A 23,973-nucleotide genomic window follows, 5' to 3' on the forward strand; every position below is an offset into this window, starting at 1 on the left:
TTGAATATGTTTCAACCACTACTGTTCAAATTTAATGGTTTACAAAAAAAGCATTTGGGACAAAACTTTCACATATAATTGATGATTGTCATAGTTCACCAATTATAAAGTACTGATCTACAGTGTTCCCTCGCTACTTTGCAGTTCACTTACCGTGGACTCGCTGTTTCGTGGGTTTTTGTAGCGGGGGAACACTGTACACTCCAGCGGCGACCAGGAGGAGGGAGGTAAAGAGGGCAAGGAGGCGGCTCTTCCTCCCCCCTCGCTATTTTTACTTCCCCCCTCCTCCTCGTGGTTTTCACCAGGGCTTTTTGCCGCTGCTTGGGCCCCACGACACCTCCACCAAGAGGAGGCAAGAGGCCCGGTCGGCGACGAGGAGGAGGAAGATGAAGGTAAAGAGGGTCAGGAGGGAAGGGGAGGGGTGTCTCTATTTCGCAGTTTCTCACTTATCACAGATGGTCCTGGAACGTAACCCCCACGATAAATGAGTGAAGACTGTATTTTAATTTAGACTGAATCTAACAAATATTAATACGTTGCTTTAATTATGCTACATGTTCAGTAAGTCTGAAAGTTGAGGCAGAAAAAATTGTACACCTGGGAGCATTTTAAAAGTTGTGTTTTAATTTTGATTTTAATTGATCAGTGATTTCTGTACTGAATTTTGCAACACCTGAAGTCTTAGAGAAGCATAGAGAAATCATTTAAAACACTACTCACAATTTGGAATCTGCAAAGGATCGAACTAAACACTGGTCCTTTTTCACTGAGATATCATCACTGCAGCTGGGAGATACGACCTGAAATTTTAAAAGAGGCAGATTAGAATATCATATTTAGGATTTTCAAATTCTTTATCTAAAAGAAAAGAAGAGTCATAAATTTTCACATCTATTATGTTAGTTCTCAGTCGGCTCCAATGTCAATAACTAAGTTGAATTATTTTTCTCCTTCCTTTAACATAACATCACTTAATAACATCAATATATTTACAACCAAGAAAAGTAGTTCACACCATGAGCAACTCACCTTGGCTTTAGCTAGTATCTTTTCTCCCAGCTTTGTTTCACAACAACCTCTTAAACTGAACATCTCACGATACCCAAACATTTTGCATTTCTGTTGCTATTCACGCACAGAACCTGCTCATCCATGGGTATAAATGTCTGTCCATAGGCACTTCACTTTGTGCATCTGATGAAGTAAACCTACAAAAGCTTACACTGCCAACTTGTTTTTCTGTTAGTTTCAAAGGTAGGGATCCCTCATGTCCAACAACTTTGTATTTGAGGGTCAGCAGAAAGAGACATCAAAAACATCAAAAAAATCATCCGGGCGTCCCCTGGGCAACGTCCTTGCAGACGGCCAATTCTCTCACACCAGAAGCGACTTGCAGTTTCTCAAGTCGCTCCTGACACGACAAAAAAAAAAAAAAAAGCAGGAAGAGAGGATTTAATACACTATCTGATAAATTGCTCTTTGTATAATGACCTTAGAAACAATCTTCTGGGAGCCCTCTTGGAAGAAAGGGCAGAATGGCAACAAATAGCAGTTATCTGTGACTCATTAGCACATTATTCCAAAAATATAACATTAAAGGTTGCCACATTTGCAGTCACAGCCCAAAAAATCTGAGCTAAATTAGTAAAGTCCAAAGCGGAGGCTAGAAATTGTAATGGAGATAGTTTGGGATGATACAAATCATACATTTGTATTGTTATCATGTTGCTGCTACTATAATTTAAAAGAGCCAGTATATGGAATAAGTTTTAATGTTTATATTGGAACGTGCTTATTTACTTTTGTATATTACTTGATGTCAATTTAAACATGAACCAACAATGTGATGCGGTGGCAAAAAAGCCAATGGGATTTTGGCCTGTATCGATAGGAGTATAGTGTCTAGATCCAGGGAAGTCATGCTACCCCTCTATTCTGCCTTGGTTAGACCACACCTGGAATATTGTGTCCAATTCTGGGCACCACAATTCAAGAGAGATATTGACAAGCTGGAATGTCTCCAGAGGAGGGCGACTAAAATGATCAAGGGCCTGAAGAACAAGCCATATGAGGAGCGGCTTAAAGAGCTGGGCATGTTTAGCCTGAAGAAAACAAGGCTGAGAGGAGACATGATAGCCATGTATAAATATGTGAGAGGAAGCCAGAGGGAGGAGGAAGCAAACTTGTTTTCTGCTGCCCTGGAGACTAGGATGCAAAACAATGGCTTCAAACTACAAGAAAGGATATTCCATCTGAACATGAGGAAGAACTTCCTGTATGTGGGATCCGTTCAGCAGTGGAACTCCCTGCCCCGGAGTGTGATGGAGGCTCTTTCTTTGGAAGCTTTTAAACAGAGGCTGGATGGCCATCTGTTGGGGGTGCTTTGAATGCGATTTTCCTGCTTCTTGGCAGGGGGTTGGACTGGATGTCCCATCAGGTCTCTTCCAACTCTTTGATTCTACAGCCTATGGCTGGTACAATAAACCATTCATTCATTCATATAGTTAGTTTGAAGGGTGTTATAACATCCCTTTCTTTTCATACACAGACTACCATAAGTGTTTAAACTAGGGGTCCTCAAACCTTTTAAACAGAGGGCCAGGTCACAGTCCCTCAAACTGTTGGTGGGCTAGATTATAACTTTTGTTTTTTTTAAAAAAATGAATGAATTCCTCTGCACACTGCACATCTCTAATTTGTAGTGCAAAAAAACACATTAAAACAATACAATAATTAAAATGAAGAACAATTATAACAAATATAAACTTATTCGTATTTCAATGGGAAGTGTGGGCCTGCTTTTGACTGATGAGATAGGATTGTTGTTGTTGTGTGCTTTCAAGTCATTTCAGATTTAGGTTGACCCTGAGTGAGGGCCGCGTAAATGACCTTGGAGGGCCGTATCCGGTCCTCGGGCCTTAGTTTGAGGACCCCTGGTTTAAACGGTATAGGTATTTAAGACACGTATATGAGGTCCACCAACTTCAAAATGCAGGTGTGGGATTTATTTAGTTACCATTAAAAACAAAATAATGGATAAAACTGAGCTGGGTCTGAGACAGTAGGACAACAGTTCATTTTGTCATTTTGAGCTGGGTGGGTGTGTCACATATTTTGTTATCAAAAACTTTCTATAATTAAAGCAATATTTGTGTAAAAATTGGAATCCCATTTGTATCATTTTCCCCCATAACAAAAAAATGAAATTACAAATGTATTTACAATGACTTCAAAACTTGCTCAGGTGTACAGTTAAAAGAAGTGATCCTGGTCAGCTCCTCAACTGTCCAGCCAAACATCTTGGACACAGGCCATCTGTAACAGTAAGTCCAAGTTTGAGAAAGAGTTAACCTTATCAAACAACAGCTATCATGGCGCAAGCTTAAATCTAAGGCTGGAGCTCAGACTTGAGTGAGAGTTTTCGCCAAAAATATGACATGCTCCAAAAGAGAAATAGGCTGTCCATCTCCACAGTTCTGAGATGCTGATAGCTATATACAAAAGTCTGCAGTCTCAGGATGCATTGCATGTGGCACAGGGCCATATAGGTGGGACTTACTACGCAAGTTTGTTTCCTGTAGTAACCTCATAGCAATGTGCTGCTTTTGCAAACTTCCTCCGACTTGTCACAATATGCAGTGTTTTCTCTACCTCTTCTGATCACACATCAAGTTCTTCCCCTTTTCACAGTTGCCTATATGATTATTAATGGGGAAAATTTCTCTGGCGTCATGGCAGAACTTTCTTGAGGAAATCAATGGAGCTTCTTGCACTTCATACTTTTTAGAGTAACAATAGAAGTATGAAAGTCTACCCTTTACCTCGGGGATCAGCACTGTTTTGCCAAGTAAGTGCTAGTCCTTACTTCTCAATGTGCTTTAATATTCAAATAGAGCATTGTGTTTGGTATCCTCTCCAATGTTAGCAAAGGGAATTGAACTGAAATCCTTCTAAGCAGATATTAATTAAGGTAAAAGGAATGTGACATCAGATTGTATGTGTTCTTGCTTGGGTGAATTACATAAAAAAAATCTTGGCCAGTCTTCAAGCAATCTTATCCTGAAGAGAATACAATGTATGCTAACTTCAGGCAAATCTAATTTAAAAAGTAATCGTCATTTCATGTAAATAGTCCTCAAGCACCACCAGAGAAAGAGAAACTGTTACTGAGGCCCAAGGGATGTTTTCCTGCTCCAAAATCTAGTGCACAAGGAAGTCTCTTCACTTCTCTCCAGAATTTGGGAACAGAGTGATTTTCAGACTGGCTGAGCAGAGGCTTTCCCCTGGTGAGTGTATTAGTGGAACTCCAAATGCAAAATTTAATTATAAGTACTCAGAAGCATATTTAAGGCAGCTAGCCAAAGGAGAAATAGAGAAAAGAGTCAAGAACTGATATCATGATCTCAGGGATAATATATGCAAAAGTTCCACAAAAAAACATTATTTACAAGCACACAGCAGATTTTGGATTACATTCCATAAAGTGGGGCTAACAGAACCTGCCTTTGTGTTAAAAAGGAATGGGAAATAGTTCATTTTGAACATCTTTAGTAACGCCTTCCACTGAAGGCTCAATCAGAAGGGGTTGCCAGAACACTTAATATTTTTTTTTCTGTTTTTTAAAAAACATCGAAACAGCACATCCTTAAAAGAGGTTTTGAGCCATCTTCACTGAATGACAGCTCATGCCCAAATCAAGTTCTGCCCTGATTGGAATCGCTCTTCTCAATATTCTGTAATTTTTATGAATGCCTTAGATACTTCTTGCACAACTCACCAAAGCTGGATACCACTCGACCTCCTCAGAACTGGATGTCACGCTGACAACTTTACCAAGCAAGTCATCGCTGAGGCGCCTCTTATCATCTTCCTCCTCTTCGCTACTTTCTTCTTCTTTTTCATCGTCATTACTAGAGGATTAAGAATATGGTGATTTAGGCAGCTTGAACAAGGAGATAAAGAGCAAAGGAAAAAACCATGCCATCAGAGCCACTGTCTCTTGACCTCAATATGTCAAGAGGTCTTGGCAAACTCCATGCTCTGTGGACTACCAAAGACGTTGAGATACGAACGTGCACAGATACCGTATATACTCGAGTGTAAGCTGACCCGAATATAAGCCAAGACACCGAATTTGACCTCAAAAAACTAGGAAAACGTATTGACTCGAGTATAAGCCGAGGTGGGAAATGCAGCCGCGAATTGTAAATTTCAAAATAAAAATAGATACCAATAAAACTACATTAATTGAGGCATCAGTTGGTGAAATGCTTTTAATATTTACATAAAGCTGTAATTTAAAATAAGACTTTCCAGTTCTGATTAAATCATCATTCTAACCTTCTTCGATATAAATGTCCTTACGTATCTTTCCAATAATAATAGAGTAAAATAATAAATGTAATAATAAAAATAACAATAATAGAGTAAAATAATTAATATAATAACAATACTAAGTAGAGTAAAATAATAAATGTAATAATAATAAAGTAAAATAATAAATATAATAACAATAACAATAGAGTAAAATACTAATAATAATAATAAACAGAGAACAATAATAAATATAATAAAATAATAATAGAGTAAAATAATGTAAGTGTAGTAATAATAATAAATTTTATAAAAATAATACTAATTACAGAGAAAAATAATAAATAACATAGAATTGATTATAAGTCAAGGGGGGCTTTTTCAGCCTAAAAAAGGGGCTGAAAAATCAGGCTTATACTCAAGTATATACAATACTTTTCTTAGGAGCTGCTGGAGACAGACCTATGAACTTTTAAAATGGTGTGTATCGTCTGCTGAGCAGCCAACATGACCATGCAGTGGGAGAGCACAGTTTGTTCTGAGACTTAGGGATGTCTTTGAACAACCAAGCAGCTCACTGACAGGTTCATATTCTATCAGTTTTGGGCTTTTTCTTCCACCTTTGCCTCCCTGAGCACAAAGCCTCCTGCTCTGCAACAATCAACCAACGTGGCATCTCCCTACCGATTCCAGAGCACGATGTATGCATATTGGTGGTAGAAGGAAAGAAAGAAGGAAGGAAGGAAAAGAGAGGGAGAGAAGAGGAGACAAAAGAGAGGGAGGAAAGGAGGTGTGAGGGAAGTTAGGGGGAAGGAACTAACGATAGATAAATCCATTATGATCTTAAGGGGGGAAAGCCTACAAAAATAGGCCAAGTCCTGCACTAACAAAAAATGAAATACTGTGACCATGTAAATTATGCAAATTATAAAAATGTGACTATTTTTTGCATAATTCAGCCCAGTTCTGGGGATCAGTGAAAATGTCTTCTATTTGCTCCTATTCTGTCTTCTTTCTTTTGCCACATTTTCAAGTCTTTCAGAGCAGTGGGGCGAGAAACTTATGTTTAAACTCCTGCTATGTATAACCCTTATCTTGAATGGAACCATGGAATGCAAACAACGTTAACTTTTCTCCATCGTGGTTTTAAATTTAGAACTTTGACAACTATCTCTAGCAATGATCCCCCAAGCTGTTCTTGCAGGAGAAGACTATTGTATATACTTGAATATAAGCCTAGTTTTTCAGCCCTTTTTAGGCTTATACTTGAGTGAAAGTCCTGACGGGAGTCCTGATGGGAAGGTGAGGGGCTGAAAGAAGCCCTTCTTTCAATTCCACACCTTCTCACCATGACCCTCAACTCTCTGCAGAGCAACTCAGCTCTCTCCTCTCTCGCACTTGCCTTCCTCTTCCCCTCTCTTTCTTCCTTGCCTTCCTTCTTCTTCCCCTCTCTCTTGCCCCTTCTATCCTCTTCTCTCTCTTTCGGTGGCCCTGGCCCCCAAAGTGGGAAAGAAAGGGGCACATTGCTGCTGCCCTTCTCCTTTGCAAAGGTGGCCACTCCTTATTGATTCCAGAGCACGATGTATGGAGTGTTGGTGGTTGAAAGGGAGAAAGAAGGAAGGAATGGGAGAAAGAAGGAAGGAAGGAAGGAAGGAAAAGAGAGGGAGGGAAGAAGCGAGAAAAGTCTTATCTTAAATTAGTTTTATGTAAATATTCAAAATTATTTAACCTACTGATGCCTCAATTAATGTAATTTTATTGATATCTATTTTTTTTAGAAATTTACTAGCAGCTGCTGCATTTCCTGCCCCTGGCTTATACTCGAGTCAATAAGTTTTCCCAGTTGTTTTGTGTTAAAATTAGGTGCCTCGGCTTATATTCGGCTTATGCTCGAGTATATACGGTATTCCATTTCAGAAAACACCAAGAGGAGATTGGACAGAGAAAGTCCAAAATACTTCTGGTGATATTACCTTCTTCACCCCAGAAACTATCTGCAGACTAAATTTCCAATCACCTTTCCAGCCTGGATCCACAGAAAAATGTCCATTCTATACCCCGCCCCAAGAAGTACGGCAATTGCAAGTAATCTTTGGCCTGCTATTGTAGCATCCTTCTCTGTCCCCTAATATGACACAGCAGACATCTAGAAACGAGAATTTCCAAACCAATGTTTCATATGCCTGGATGAAGGAGATGGCCAATTATTTTGTTCTTTAAAATCTTTCTGAGGCATGGCTCTGTTTTAATTTCTACATAGTTTATTGCACCATTAGCACTGTATGAATCTCTAGCAATAACAATTTTTTTAAAATGTTTAAGACCTATTTCTGCAGCCATTCCCTTACTCACAGATGCAACACATTAAATTTTCAACTCACCACTGAAGGCCAATACCTGCTTGGCTCACGTTCATGCAGAGGAAGGTTAAAGCTCATTAAGTTTGAGAAACGGCTACTAAAACCATTAGTGAAATACAGCATCACTCACATAGGAAGAGAGGATCTTCTTCCTCGGTTGGATTTCTTCCCAATGACTGGTGTTCCAAAGTGCTCAGGGTTTGTTAGTGGCAGCTGATCAAGGGTCTAGGAGAAGAGAAAGAAAAACTTGCTTATTTCAGTACAAAGACAAAAAAAGGAAGTATAATTTTCAGAATTGGTTTTAACAGCATTACCTCACTTTCTGCAAAGTGCCTCTCTCCTTTCAAACACAACGATGTCCGCCGCAACGTCCTCTCATCACCATCATCAAAAACTAAAACAAAACAAACAAACAGAACAGAACAATATTATATATAAGAGAAATCATTATATTGCCAAAAGGTAGCTAAATGAAGGATATGAATTGTTCAAGTTAGCAGTGCCCCCCAAAAGAGTTGTATCTAAACTGTTCTTGGGAGTTTGAGGCTATCATAGCACGCTGAAACTTTATCACTAATCCTTGTTTCCAGAAGAAGCCAAATTTTCCAAATCCAATTATCACAGAGGGAGAAAGTGAAGTGGAATCTTCTGAACAGGGGCAAAGACAGTAAAGGAAACATCACAAGGGTGTTAAACCTTCCCTATGCTATCCAAAGCTTATATAACAGCAACATCCTTATTTATAATCCGTCCTCTCTTCCCAAAGGGACTCAGGGTAGCTTACAAAGACAAAAACAAAATAGAAATAAATAGCAGTAAAAAAAATTAAAAAGCAATGAAAAATTCACAAATAACGCTATCTATCTATCTATCTATCTATCTATCTATCTATCTATCTCTGGTTGGCTGAAGTTACACTTAAAAATATACCTGTTCTGACTTACATGCAAATTCAGCTTAAGAACAAACCTACAGAACCTATCTTGTTCATAACTTGGGGACTGCCTGTATACGTTTACGACACACACAGATTCCATAGGTCTGTCATACAGAGAAAGCCTTTTCCTATATATTCACATATTGAATTGTCTCCAATGGTGAAGTCAGACATGGCCATGGTGGTCCACGCGTTGGTTACCTCCAGACTGGATTACTGAAACGCACTCTACGTAGGGCTGTCTTTGAAAATAGCCCAGAAACCACAACTGGTTCAAAGATTGGCAGCCAGGTTTCTAACTGGAGCTAACTATAGGAAGTGCACAATGCCCCTACTAAAGCAGCTCCATTGGCTGCCAATACGTTGCTGGTCCCAATTCAAGGTGCAGGTTATGACCTTCAAAGCCCTAAACAGTTTGGCCCTCTCTATCATCTGGTATGGGCTTTAAGATCTGTCGGGGAGGCCCTCCTTGCAGTCCCGCCACCGTCACAAGCCCAGTTGGTGGGGACAAGGGAGAGGGCCTTCTCGGTTGGAACGCTCCCCCCCGGGAGATTAGGCAGGCCACCACACTTTTCTCCTTCCAGAGGGATCTGAAAACCTGGATGTTCTAGCAGGTTTTTGAGAATGATTAGTCCCTAGGTCCTTCCCTAGTACATCAGATAGTAGTCTGTTCTGCACTTGACCCACTTCCCAAGCCCTACGATACAATGTTGCCCTATCTCTTACCCATTTATTGTTGGCCAAGTCCACTTTGTAATACTGGCCATTGGTATTTTGAACCCGTCTGATGGAGTTACAATGAAATTTTGTTCAAATTTTTGTGTGTATGTTTTAGCAGGAATTTATGTGTTATGATGCTATGGTTTTTCCTTTGGGGCAATTGAATGTTTTGCCTTATATGTTGGAAACCATCCTGAGTCCCCTTGGAGAGATAGGGTGGTATACAAATAAAATTAATTATTTTTACTATTATTACTATTATTATTATTATTATTATTAATAATAATAATAATAATAATGGTGGGTCACTGAGGAAGGGCCCTACAGTAAACCTCAATCCTCAGACCAGTGCACATAGAATAAGGTGCTCCTTCAAGCATTGCGATCCTAAACCAAATAGGGCTTTCAATCAATGTTATCACCATCACCTAGAATTTGGACTGAAAGCATACTGGCCAACAGTGCAATTTCTTTAAGGCTGGTACTATATGGTGTTCTAGTGAACACTCTAGCTACTAAATTTTGCACTACCTGCTGCTTCTGAATTATTTTCAGGGGCAGCCCCACAAAGAGTGTGTTGTACTTGTCTAACTGGACAATTACTGGTGCATGAACTACTGTGGATGGGTTATCCCTGTCCAGGAAAGGTCATAGCTGGTGGGTCAGTCAATATTAGCACCAAGCACTCCAGGCCTCTAACAATAAGAGTTGGATTTAGGACTAAGCATATCCATTGCCTAAGGGAGTTTGCAATCTCCCCCCCCCCCCCCAGGTCGTAAACCCAAAGGACCACTGCTAAATACACTTTACACGTGATGAAATGTATATCTGTTACATGGATATGACCTAGCTGGAGACACATATATTTCTTGATAAAATGGACACGACAGTGGCTATTAGGGTATATTTCGTTCACCACAGCTTCGGGAATAAATCTTCCAGGCCCCTTCAATTATGTCTCCAATTAGCCAAAGTGAAGCTAGATTGTGCATTGAAAATCAAATCAGGCTTTTGGACAAAAATTGCTGTTTACCATAAGGGCACAAGACAAATTCTACTACAGATTACCTGTAACTCCCAGATACAATTGGTGAGAAGTGTCTAAACTATAAACCCCAAAGACTCCAATAAAATTCAAGCCAGAAGCAACAAAAGCAAGAGGCATGATGTCAGGAACATGGCTTTTATCCAGAACAGTAATGAAAAGGCTGAAGTCCCCACAAGCCCAACATCTCCTCCAGACAAATAGACAGAGCGGAAAGCATTTCTTGTTTATAAAACGTAGCAGCCGAGGTAGTTGGCCTAAGGTTAAAGAAGAACAGAAAAATCTCACTTCAACGTACACTGGAGATTCTTCTGCATGGACAAAGAAAATGCACTGCACATCTGAAAACTCCACAATGTCTTCATAGAATCATAGAGTTGGAAGAGACCTCGTGGGCCATCTAGTCCAATCCCATTCTGCCAAGAAGCAGGAAAATCAGATTCAAAGCACCCTTGACAGATGGCCATCCAGCCTATGTTCAAAAGCCTCCAAAGAAGGAGCCCCCACCACACTCCAGGAGAGAGAGTTCCACTGCTGAACAGCTCTCACAGTCAAGAGGGTCTTCCTAATGTTCAGGTGGAATCTCCTTTCCTGTAGTTTGAAACCACTGTTCCATTGTGTCCTAGTCTCCAGGGCAGCAGAAAACAAGCTTGCTCTCTCCTCCCTATGACTTGATCCATGGACCTTATCATGTCTCCTCTCAGACTTCTCTTCTGCAGGCTAAACATGCCCAGCTCTTTAAGCCGCTCCTCAAAGGGCTTGTTCTTCTGAGCCTTGATTCTTTGAATCGCCCTCCTCTGGACACATTCCAGCTTGTCAACATGTCCCTTCAACTGCGGTGCCCAGAATTTGACACAATATTCCAGGTGTGATCTGACCAGGGCAGAATAAAGGGGTAGCATGACTTTCCTGCATCTAGACACTAGACTCTTATTTATGCAGGCCAAAATCCCATTGGCTTTTTTAGTTGCCTCATGACATTGTTGGCTCATGTTTAACTTGTTGTCCATGAGGACTCCAAGATATTTTTCACACACACTGCTGTCGAGCCAGGCATCACCCCCTATTCTGTATCTTTGCATTTCCTTTTTTCTGCCTAAGTGGAGTATCTTGCATTTGTCCTTGCATTTAATTAAGGGCTAATTTTTAATACACAGAGATATGCTGAACTGAAGGTACCACGGATGTTGAACCTGGAACAAGGCTATTTTTCTCCAACCCAAAAAGAACCAGAGTCTAATATGAACTGTCAGTGGCAGTTCATACTAGTCAGTTAAACAACTTCCTTCCCACATACATTTTTTACATACAGAAGTGACTTCAGACTGCATTGTATCACAAGCCATAATCTTCAATTTATACTTTCTATAATGCCCACTCCTATCAAAAAAACATTTTCTGCTTCTACAAAGCAAGCACAATTAAAGCCCACCAATTTCAAAAGGCACGGGGACAATTGATTATCTCTTAAATCACGACTGCAGGATCAAGACAGATTTCTAGACTCTTTAGAGGATTGTAATATCTTGGAAGTATGCCCACTGGGAGGACTTTGTCACAGAATGAGAATCACTTTGAAGTTGCAAAACAAGAGCTTTTTGCCTTTCAATGGGCTATGAAGGCAAGAAAAGAGGTATTGAAAAGCAACGTAACTTCTAGAAAACATACAGTACAATCAATTTGCTTTAACCTGGAAACTCATTCCCCTGACTTCAATTTGAGGACACAACATAGCCTAATAAGAAAACATGTGCTTGTAAGACCTGGTTCAAAATACACAACCTAAATGAAATATCATCTAGGTTTAACACTGTTGGCATGCACTTAAGATATATTCTTAAATTGAAAACATGTTTATTTTCTACAGAATGTACCATCAGAAAAACTAACAGACTGGATGTTTTAGTGGAATAGTCCATACATAGCCTACATGTACCAAAGATTTTATTTCATGCTTAATATGCAGGATCTATCTATGATTTTTGGAAGTGGAGACAGGCAGCATCTCAGACAGGGCCATAGAATACATATATACACAGGAGCCATATGTATAGTTAATTACTCTATCCAGCTCTCTTTTTACTGTTAGTCTCTGAAATGAATATTTGTTACCTTGAGAACAGACTACTGCAATGCGCTCTACACAGGGTTGCTTTTGAAGACTGTTTGGAAGCTTCAAATGCTTGCTGGAGTGGTATACAGGGAGCACTCAACTCCCCTGTTATGTCACTTCCACTGGCTTCCAGTCTGCTTCTGAGCACAATTCAAAGTGCTGCTTTAGCCTATAAAGCCCTATCAATTCCAGCCCAGCTTACCTGCCTGAATGTATCTCCCTCTATGACCCACCTCGGAGGTTAAGTTTGTAGGGAGAGGCCCTGCTCTTGGTCCCACCCCCTACGCAAGCATGACTGATGGGGATGACAGACAGGGCCTCAGTGGTGGCCCCTCGCCTATGGAACTCCCTCTCCAGTGAAATTAGATCAGTCCTATCCCTCCTGGCCTTCAGGAAAAAAAAACTAAAAACATGACTCTGGGATCAGGCTTTCAGCCAGTAACAGGAGTAGTGCAATATGAGACTGCAAATGAATATAATGATGACTCGGACCGGCCCTGGAATACGATTTGGATCATGTTATTTTAATTGATGTTTTAATGCTATGTTTTTAATGAGTTTGGTTTTAACATTTTTGTTTATTTACCGATGTATTACTATATGGCATTGAATTGTTGCCTTTGTAAGGCTGCCCGGAGTCCCCTTCGGGGTTGAGAATATAATAATAATAATAAACCTTATTTGTACCCCGCCACTCGGAGCGGCTTACATGGGGCCAAGCCCAAACAACAATTACAATAAGGAACGACCGAACGCAAACCGAAAACGCAAACAAGAAACAACATCATAATTACATAAAACATATCAATATACAACAATATAGAATTACAATAAACACAAACACAGTGACAATGGGCGGGCTACATGTAATGGTTAAAAGAGCTAATTAAAACTGGTTAAAAACTCGGGTGAGATAAAAGAGAAACAAATTATTTGTGGAGGAGGGCTCATTATAGTGGGAGATATGGAATCAAGCTTTTCCCCGAGGGGGGGAAACGTATACTCCAGTGACAGAACATTGCACATGAGGGATAATGTGGGATTGAATATCTATTCACCAAAGGCGCAACGGAAGAGCCAGGTTTTAAGGTTCTTTTTAAAAGTTCCTAGGGTAGGAGCTTTCCTAATTTCTCCAGGTAGTGAATTCCAGAGTCAGGGAGCCACTGAGGAAAAAGTTCTCTCTCTTGTGCTTACAAAGCGAGCTTGTGAGACTGGCAGGGGTGAAAGAAGAGCCTCCCCAGAAGATCTGAGAAGGGTGGGATATAAATGTAGTAAATGAATAAATATTTATGGAAGCCACTTTTATTCTCAAAAGAAAGCTGTACAAAGCAAAATCATGCAAAAGCAACTCAGTACCACAAAAATCATGTTATTTTGTCACATTACATGTAATGTTCCTATTTTTCTTGCTCGTATTAGAAAAAGCAGGAGCATAAGCATGTGGTTTCTCAAGGCTTTTTATGACCATACTTCTATCTTACCACCTCCTACTCCTTTTGCCCAGTTAAATACTCCTTACCATTTTAAATCCCCTTTCTTTTTAATCTACTTCACATGCAACCTCCTTCAAATCACAGCTTCCCAGAGCATGACCTTTTCAAAAACACTCCTCAGCTTTTCTTAAATAATGCATTGCCAAAGTGTCATAGAATTAAACAGTCCTAGAAGAATAACTAGTGGAATGGTTTTGTTCTTTTATAATTATTCATGTTGCAACCAACAAAGCTTATTTGCTCGGTAATACGTATCCTTGAGTCAGATACACAGCAATTTTATTTCATGCTGCAGGATTAGAATCTCCAAGGCAATATAGACACATACATTTGTACAAAACTGTATTGGCCTCGTGCACTTTTAAACATTTTGCCATACAGAAATATATAAAGCAAAAAGCACAGTAAAGGACTAAGGAACAGGAAACAAATCTCCCTTACTGAATATAATCAATTCATGTCTTTCCACTATTTATGTTTAAAAGATAGCAAAAAGGCATCATCTCCATCTCTTCCTCTGGCTCTTTCTCAATGAGTTTAGGACAGCTTCCCTACCATAAAAATTAAAACAGAAAGGGGGGGGGGGGAAATATGATTATTTGTTGTTATTTTTGCCTGAATTGTTATTCCTATAAACCTACTTTTTCAGATGCCACACCAACTGGTATGAGGGCCTTGGATATAAAACATATTGATACAGTTGTGCGTGTGGGATAACATGTAAAGGAATCCAGAAAGACACAAAATCAAAGCTTTGCCTTAAATTTTCAAAAGATATGAATAAGATCCTTCAGATTTTCACAGTGGTCAGCTGCTCTGAGTCAGGGAAGAGCGGGGTAGAAATGTGGGAAATAAACAAGTAAATAAATTAATATTGATGCATAAAAGTAATAAATCTGCTTACCAAAAAGTCAGTTTCCTAGTGTTCAAAACTCCTTCTCTAAAGCTTATTTTTGTTATATGGGCAGTAGAAAGGACTCTTGTATTAATATATGCAATGTGTCATGAAGGCACTGCTTTTGTTCCTTGCACCAATGCTGCAACATAGGAGAAGCTGCAAAACATGATGATCCTACTAGGCTTCCCCTCCAAAAACCCAAGATCTTATTCCCTTCTCAATACTGGCTTTTGTGTGACAATCTGATGAAAGTGGTGGTCCTTTCCAGGACAAAGTAAAGAGCAACTCCCCTGAAATTACTTGCCTTTCATTATGTGTTTTTGGGAGAAAGAGCCAAAAGATATTCAGAAGCAACATCTTTCATAGAATCATAGAATCAAAGAGTTGGAAGAGACCTCATGGGCCATCCAGTCCAACCCCCTGCCAAGAAGCAGGAATATTGCATTCAAATCACCCCTGACAGATGGCCATCCAGCCTCTGCTTAAAAGCTTCCAAAGAAGGAGCCTCCACCACACTCCGGGGCAGAGAGTTCCACTGCTGAACGGCTCTCACAGTCAGGAAGTTCTTCCTAATGTTCAGATGGAATCTCCTCTCTTGTAGTTTGAAGCCAATGCTTATTCCTACAATTGATGCCAGGGGTAAATTCAGTGGTAAGTGCTGCTGAATACGTGTGGAACACATCTCACCACATTAAAACAGTGGACGTGGCTCTTAATGAGACATGCCTTATTATCACAGGATGCCTACCCCCTATACCACTGGAGAAATTATATTGCTGAGTCAATATTGCATTGCATCATCTGGCATCCACCGGGAAGTAGCAACCAACAATGAAAGGACCAAGGCAATGATATCTCTGGCCCATCCCCTGTTCAGATATCAGTCAGCACACCAATGCCTTAAACAAGAAAGGGTTTTCTAAGATCTAGAGATACTCGCAGGAACACCTCAGCAAGAAAGAGTCCAAAAGTGGCAGACTAAAACCTCGAACCTCAAACCATGGCCGATACCGAATGAGAGACTCCCTCCTGGGCCCACAGAAGACTGGTCGACTTGGAAGGCATTGAACAGACTGAGCTCTGGCACCACGAGATACAGAGCCAACCTTAAGAAATGGGGCCACAAAGTGGAGTCCATGACATGCAAGTGTGGAGGAGAGCAAACCACTGACCACCTATTACAATGCAGCCTGAGCCCTGAGACTTGCACAATAAAGGACCTTCTTATAGCAACACCAGAGGCACTCCAAGTGGCCAGCTTCTGGTCAAAGGACATTAAAGTTTTTAAAGTTTTTAAAACTTTCTGTTTTTAAATACATTACACTTGTACCCTCAGTTCGCTTCTGACACGATAAATAAAGTGGTAAATTGTGTTTACTTGTTTGAGTTTAGCACTTATTATATGTTTAAAGGAAGAAGTCCTACAAGAATGGTATCTCTGCAGAGATGATGCCCTGCTACTTTGATAAGTCCGAAAGAGAGGCATTACACTTCAGTCACATCCGCACTTCATGTACCTGTGGTGTCCAGAAAGTTGGCTACTATATATCTACACCATAATGACCTGTAAGAGATACAAAGTCAATGGCCTATGTCTTCTGTGGTATCCCCATATCCTCAAGAGAGTGCAGTTTGAGATCTGCTTGTATGTTGATAAAGTTATTGGTGAACTAGTACATCTAGCATGACTCTTGATGTGTCAACAGACATGCATTTCAATTTCTACCCATTAATACAAAGAACTGACTTTTTTTCCAGCAACCAATACACACCTATGTATGTGCTGAAAGTTCATGGAACTTTTATTTTTTCCATCTTCTCATATGCCACCCTTCACACCAAGTAAGAACAAGGATCATAAATATGACTAAATCAGTTCTTCCCCCCTGTCCACCTTTATCTAGGCAACGGTTGCAGCCTAGATAAACTTCTTGTTTAAAGTGTTGAACTTTAGACTGACACCACATAGAAATATGTGAATTACTTAAAACACAGCAGCCAGTTCTCACTGAGTTCAGCACAACTTACTCTCCAGTAATTGTGCGTATCATACTTGAAGACCAATGAAGCACAATCCTGAACATATTCATGCACCTTCCTCCCCTTTCCCTGAATCTTTAGTATAGCTTTGAAATGGGCTTGAGAGTTTCTGAGCTCTCTCGATCAATATTTGGAGATGAAATGTGGCAGAGAGCTCAATCACCTCCTGATCATATTAATTAAAGTTGTATTATATTTTAACTGCATTCGATAACAAAACCACTGTTTATTTTTATTTATGGATGATGTTTTTCATTGTCAACTTAATTTGTTCTGTTTATATTTATTTTGCTTCATTATTATTTGTTTAATTTTAATATTGGTTATGTGTTTATTACTGTTCACATTGTTTGCACTGTTATACTGCTTTTTAATCAACATTTTTTATTGTTTCAAGTTTACAATATTTTGCTTCAGCTTAGTTTCCATTAGTGCTCATATTTATACACACTTCATTTCCATGTAACATTGCTTTTATCTGCACCCTCTTTTTTCATACATCCTTTTCTTAAAAGGAAAAAGCAAAATAAGAGGGGGAAAAGGGGGGGTAGGGGAAGATAGGTGATCTCTGGTCTATCCCAATCTAGTCACAAAGAAAGCTAGCATCATTTGCTTTCTCTCCAGATCTCTCTTTACTCTTTTCTTGTATTACAACATCAACAAAAATACCCTTTAATTTAATCTTCAAAACTCAGAATTGGCAAGCCCTTCTCTTCTTGTGTAAAAAGTAAATAAAAAGGTTTGCAGTCTTTTAAAAAAAAGTTTTCAATGCCCCTTCCTTTAGTAGATGTGTTAATTTGTCCATTTCGGCCAAGTCCATCATTTTTACTATACACTAGCCATCCCCTGCCATGAGTTGCTGTGGCACCGTCTGTGTATATGTGTTTTGTGTATGTATATATTTGTGTGCATGTGTATATGTGTGTGTTTGCATATATATGTGTGGTTTTGTGATATATATATTTGGATTTTTGCTTCTTCCGCTGTGTTTTTCAGTGTTTTTATGAGTGATGCTCACTCATTGGCCTGAGAGGTGTATTGCGTCCAAATTTAGTGTCAATTCATCCAGTAGTTTTAGAGTTATGTTAATCCCACAAACGAACATTACATTTTTATTTATATAGATTCCTCTGTTGTTGGTATTGTTGTACTCTTCCATTTCTGTGCATAGTCTGGCTGCTGTGATCATATATTGCCATAGTCTATTCTATTTATTTTTTTCAGTCAGACCAAGTAGAAAAGTCTACAGTTTTACCTGGATGCTTCCCTCTAAAATTTTCTGAATCACTGTGTGTGTTTGAATCCAATTTTTTTGGCATATTTACATGTCCACCACATTTGCTAGAAGGACCTCACTTGTTTACATTTCCAGCAAATATTGGAGCTCTTTTTATATATCTTAGAGAGCTTTTCAGGTGTCATATATCACTAGTACATCATTTTATAGAAATTCTCTTTCAAGTTATAATGTGAATTATTACCCTTTATTTCACATAAATGTTTTAAATAAATAAATAATATTTTTTCACCTATTGTTCCAACATTATATTGTGACCCACATTCGGTGTCCACTTTATCATGCTTTCTTTAACGTGCTCATCCGCACTGTTATATTGGTGTAAGCCGCTCTGCGTCCCCTTGGGGAGATGGAGTGGGGTACAAATAAAGTTTTATTGTTATTTACTGTATTATTATTATCAGAGTAAATAACTGGGTAGTTCTAGGAGTATGACACAACCCTGGAGTTTTTGCAAGAGCTGAATCAGGCTCTCATACCAGCCAGTCACATAGCAAGGTACCCTTCCAGTCAGAGATCCACTGTCCTCTAATACTTCTGATATAGCAGAGAATCCCACCAAGAGAAGGGTGGGAATCAGCATGGATTCCTGCTCCTGCTGAATAACTCATAAACTATTTCAACCAGGCCTCCAACTCCACAGAAAGGAGATTTTTGGAAGAGGGAGGAACTGCGTGGAGAAAGGGACACTGATGAACATTGTTTTGCTTGTAGAAGCGCTCAGTGAGTTGAACTGTGCTCATGGGATGTTCCTACTGGCATGAGTGAACTCAGGGCCCAGACCTCTGTCTCCCTGCCAAGAGATCTCATGAAAAACAGAAATGTGTATTCTTTCTTTTATGGACTTCGCAGCATTTCCTGCTTTCACTTTCTTAGAACAATAAAACCAAACAAAACTGTAAGCACAATCTGAACGTCTTTATCAAATAAAAATAAAACCCCTTGAATTTAAAATTCAATGCATAATAATAATAATAATAAAGATGCAATTTTATTACACATATACTGGATTATGACTAGCTCCATGGTATCGATTGGGAGAGTAATCATAACTGCAAAGCAGCAATTAATCAAGGTAAAGAAGCTGATCTCTGCAAAAAGCAGTTGAAAGAAGACAAATAAGCAAAAGAGAAAATATCTGTACCAGAAATTCACATTTTGAAAAAAATACTGCCTGTAGCTGCTTAAAGTACGCTCACTCTAGCTATTTACAAAGACAAACAACATTTTAATGTCTAGACCTGCCAAAAGTGTCAAATGCATATCTTACAAGGAAGCAAGAGGAGAGCAAAGTTGTCATGGACTCTGATCCGGTGTGTTCAAGACACCGTGCCATTAGTTCCTAGCCAAGGTCAAGAAATAAAAATATCTAGGGCCTTGCACGAGAAAGAGCCTGATAGCATGAACCAGCACAGACTGGAAGACCTGGAGGCTGAATGAAGGAACTTCCAGGAGTTGAGAGAGGGATTTGGGGACTGGAACGGATAAATTGCCCACATTTTCTTCATTTGACAGAAACAGTCTTTTTGAACTCAACCAAAAAGAAGAGTCAAAAAGTTCAACATAAAGAACCAGTCCCAATAAAGTTTAGTCATGTCATAGTATACCTAAATAAATGTCTAATTATGAAGCAAGTTTAATTTGAACTTCTCCAGGCAATTCAAGAGGCTGAATTTGATTATCATTACAAGTATTATCCTGGAACATATTACAATCTTTCTTCCAGAGATCAATATTTACCTGGTGATTACAACAAAATATAATATTTTAAAAGATTTACACTGAATTTCGAATTATATATTTCTGAAGTGTTTTTTAAAGAAAAGTTCATAAATTTAGCCTGCCTTACACGTGTGTAAGACATTACTGCATTGGATCTAGAATGATTTTCACTCTGCTAGAACAATGATAGTATTAAGTTGCAAATCATTTAGGAAAGCTCTTGAAAGACATAATTTACAAATACAATCATTGTTCTAGCAGAGTGAAAATCATTTTAGATTCAATGCAGTAATGTCTTACTCACATGTAAGGCGGGCTAAATTTATGAACTTTTCTTTAAAAAACACTTCAGAAATATGTAATTCGAAATTCAGTGTAAATCTTTTGAAATATTATATTTTGTTGCAATCACCAGCAATTCTCATCTGGCAGAGGCTTTGTTAGGAACTAACCGAACTTTCTAATACCATGCTATATCCAGCTCAGTGCTTCCTAGTTCCTCATCCATGACTTCAGTGTGAGCTAGACAAAAGGAGCCCAACAACATCCAAGACCCAAGATTACAAACTAGTCCTTCATTTCTCCAGTGCCAGAAATCTATTTATTTGATATAGCAAGGGTGGAAAATGAACCCTTCTGCATGCAAAGCATGTGATCTACCACTCAATTATAACCGTTTCCCTGATCAGATAAGACAGGGAAGGCTTCTAAATGATTTGAAGATGTTCACACAAATAACTTTGATGCCAACTGTTATCAATACCCGCTTAACGTTTTTGAAAGCATTTCCAAAATTTGGGACTATCATTATGCCAAAAACAATAAAGTTAGATATATGCAACAAAGCCACGTCTGTGCATCTTTGACAATTATGAGAGACATTCAGAATAAGCAAGATACTTTCTTCTTCCGTTATTTTTGTAGTTATGTAGGCAGTTTTGTTTGAAACCCTTTCCTACTCTTTTCCTAAGCTTCCCGAATTTCAATGTAGACATATGAACAAAATTTTCCATTTTGGCTTTTTATCCTTTGAAAAGCATTGCTAACATGGCTATGCAATTTATTAGCCAGTCTGCTCAAACCTACCTATGTTTATCACTTTTTTTACACCAAAGACAGAAATAGCTGTTACTAATCCTGGCCTACAACTCTATAAAATAGAATATACAACAAAATTCACATCTCTTCCTCTTCAAAAGTATTTCCAACAGAATTAAATGCACAATAATTTCCCTTCATATTTCAGCTCCGATTGCTATGGGCTCTGAGGAGATGAGTAGCCAGGCAAACCTCCCTCCTTCCTGGCCCCAGCAACTTGTGAAACTTTCCCTCTATGCTGCAACTACAGTTGGGCATCTGAGAGAGAACAGCAACTTTCAGGAACTGCTGAACTTAACTCCCATCCCAATATCACCTATTCTTTGTGTGTTGCACCTTATTTAGATTTGCCTGTAGGTAGGGAACTGTTAAGCTAATTGCAAGCCACTATAGGAACCTTTCTGCCTAAAGGGAAAATACTTGAAATAAATAGTTTTAGTATTAGACAAAGGAATGAGCTGCATATAGGTTTCAGAGAAATCAAACCAAGCTTTGCTAGATTTGCGCAATCACTTCAACGTACAGCTTGTATTTGTTTCCTAAGAGGCTGAGCTCCGCAAACCAAAAGCGGGATTACTCAGTCAAAGACAAAGGTACAATATAAAAATAGCCATGCCCTCAGACCAAAGGGCTACTTAGCCCTGCATTCTGTTCCTTCAGTAGCCAACAAGATGCGTGCAAGAGGTCCAAAAGCAGGACATGAGTGCAACAGTGCATGATGCACCTATAGCTTGTAATTCCTTCAAGTTACCTGTCGACTTATGGCTGCCCCATTAATTTCACACGGTTTTCTTACAATTCCATTTCATATATCTAGGTTTCTACATGAATTTTCTCCTTGCCATGCTGCTTTTTAATTTCCCTACAGACTCATCTACAAATTTTCTACTAGATGTGCTAGATTTGCACTCCCAAGGAGTTGCTTTAGATATGGTTGTTTATTCCATTAATACATCCTCAGGCACAAATCAAGAAATAGTTTTCTAAGATCTACAGAGACACTCGCTGGAACACCTCAGCAAGCGAGAGTCCAAAAGTGGCAGGCTCAAACCCAGAACCTCAACCAATGGCTGATACCAAATGAGAGACTGCCCCCTGGGCACAAAGAAGACTGGGCGACTTGGAAGGCGCTGAACAGACTGTGCTCCGGCACCACAAGATGCAGAGCCAATCTTAAGAAATGGGGCTACAAAGTGGAATCCACGACATGTGAGTGTGGAGAAGAGCAAACCACTGACCACCTGCTGCAATGCACCCTGAGCTCTGCCACATGTACAATGGAGGACCTTCTTGCAGCAACACCAGAGGCACCCCAAGTGGCCAGATACTGGTCAAAGGACTACCAAGCTTGCAAACTTTGTGTTTTGTCTGTTTGTTTTGTTCTGTTAGAAATGTAATACAATTGTCTGGTTGCCCCTGACATGATAAATAAATAAATAAAATAAGACACATAACTCCGGTATTAATTGTTATCATAGATAAAGAAAATAATAATATCATTAATAATTGCTGTCGCTCCTGCTTGAATTGGATTAATTTGTTGTAAGTAGCCTTCAATCCCACCTTCGGAGAAAGAGAGGACATATATAGTGTCAGAAACGACCTGAAAACTGCAAGTTGATTCTGGTGTGAGAGAACTGGCCATCTACAAGGATGTTGCCCAGGGGACGCCCAGATGTTTTACCATTCATGTGGGACGCTTCTCTCATGCCCCCGCATGGGGAGCTGGAGCTGACAGAGGGAGCTCCTCCACACTCTTCCCAGATTCACAAGGATTTAACCCACTGCGCCACCAGGGGCTCCGGGAGGATATATAAATCCCAGGAATAAGTAAAATAAATCAGTGCCTATTCAGTTTCACTGATTTCAATTTCTGGATTTAAGCAGGTGACCATAAAAAAGAATATTTTTCTGATTTGTTCAAGATCAAACTTAAAATGAGAAAAAAGTAAGATCCGTTATCTTGTTCCAGTTTTTTATCTCAACCCTGAACTACTTATACATGTGTAAAAATAAATAAATTTGTACACCATATTTTCTAAAAAGTTAAGACAATTGTTCTAACAGCATGAAATGTTTGGAACTGAAAGGAACTGAATCACACCTCTGTGGAAATTAAACATGTTTTTGCGTTGAAGACAAAACATGAAAATTACTCACCAACAGTATACCAGCTGGCATCTGTCAATTTACTGATGACAGCCTCTTGAAAGGATCCATCAGGCATCTTGGTTTCAACAATTGCACCAGCCTATAACATAAAAGATTAGACTTCATGTTCTTTTGCATGTAAACACTCTTCCTCAACTTCGTGATACTGCTATATCCCATTTAACAAATTAGGTGTGTTCCTGGCCATGACTTCTTTAGCAACAAAAGTAAGCTGGCACAAATGACATGGAAATAACAGGGATAGGCTCCTACGCTACAAAAAGGAGTTCAAACATGTTTCAACAAACATTTTATTTAAAATTAACAAGATGCACATGTAAAAGAGCCAGACTAGCAAAGCAATTGCTTAAGTAAACAAAAACATTATGAGAATACTTAAAGGCTTCTTTTAAAATATCTTTTAAAAAATCCTTTTACCAGTCTTCACTTTTCTGCTGCTTTTCCAGATGTGGACTTTGTTCCCAAAACATACCAAATCCAAACAAAATTGAAAAATGAGTTATAGGTGGCAGCACATTGTTGGCTAGGAGAAGAATATTTTTGGTAGAAAACTACCAAAAGGCATCAAATTGATACAGAGCTTGGAAACATTGCATTTTATAGCAAAACGATGCACATGCTTAGCACGTTTTTTATTGCTGTAAAATTTGTTGAGATAGATTTGGTACCTTTTAGAAACTAGATCCAAAGATGTGTGCTTTTTAAAAAACAGCTGTTGAGACAGGCTTATCTGTTCTCCCCTTTCCTCTGTTTGTGCATGCTCAA

The 23,973-nt window shown here is 39.1% G+C and overlaps 1 protein-coding gene across 1 annotated transcript in view; it reads right to left on the bottom strand.

The window, feature by feature from the left end:
* Window positions 1-23,973, bottom strand: part of ARID4A (AT-rich interaction domain 4A) — a 91,417-nt gene that overhangs the window by 57,078 nt on the left and 10,366 nt on the right. The window contains exons 5-9 of the mRNA XM_060753834.2: window positions 23,197-23,287; window positions 7,988-8,067; window positions 7,804-7,898; window positions 4,778-4,910; window positions 721-800 (exon numbers count right to left, since the gene is read on the bottom strand). Of these exons, the coding sequence (XP_060609817.2) occupies window positions 721-800; window positions 4,778-4,910; window positions 7,804-7,898; window positions 7,988-8,067; window positions 23,197-23,287 (479 nt within the window). The remainder of the gene's footprint in view (window positions 1-720; window positions 801-4,777; window positions 4,911-7,803; window positions 7,899-7,987; window positions 8,068-23,196; window positions 23,288-23,973) is intronic.

Source organism: Anolis sagrei, chromosome 1, assembly GCF_037176765.1.
Source record: "Anolis sagrei isolate rAnoSag1 chromosome 1, rAnoSag1.mat, whole genome shotgun sequence".
NCBI lineage: Eukaryota > Metazoa > Chordata > Lepidosauria > Squamata > Dactyloidae > Anolis > Anolis sagrei.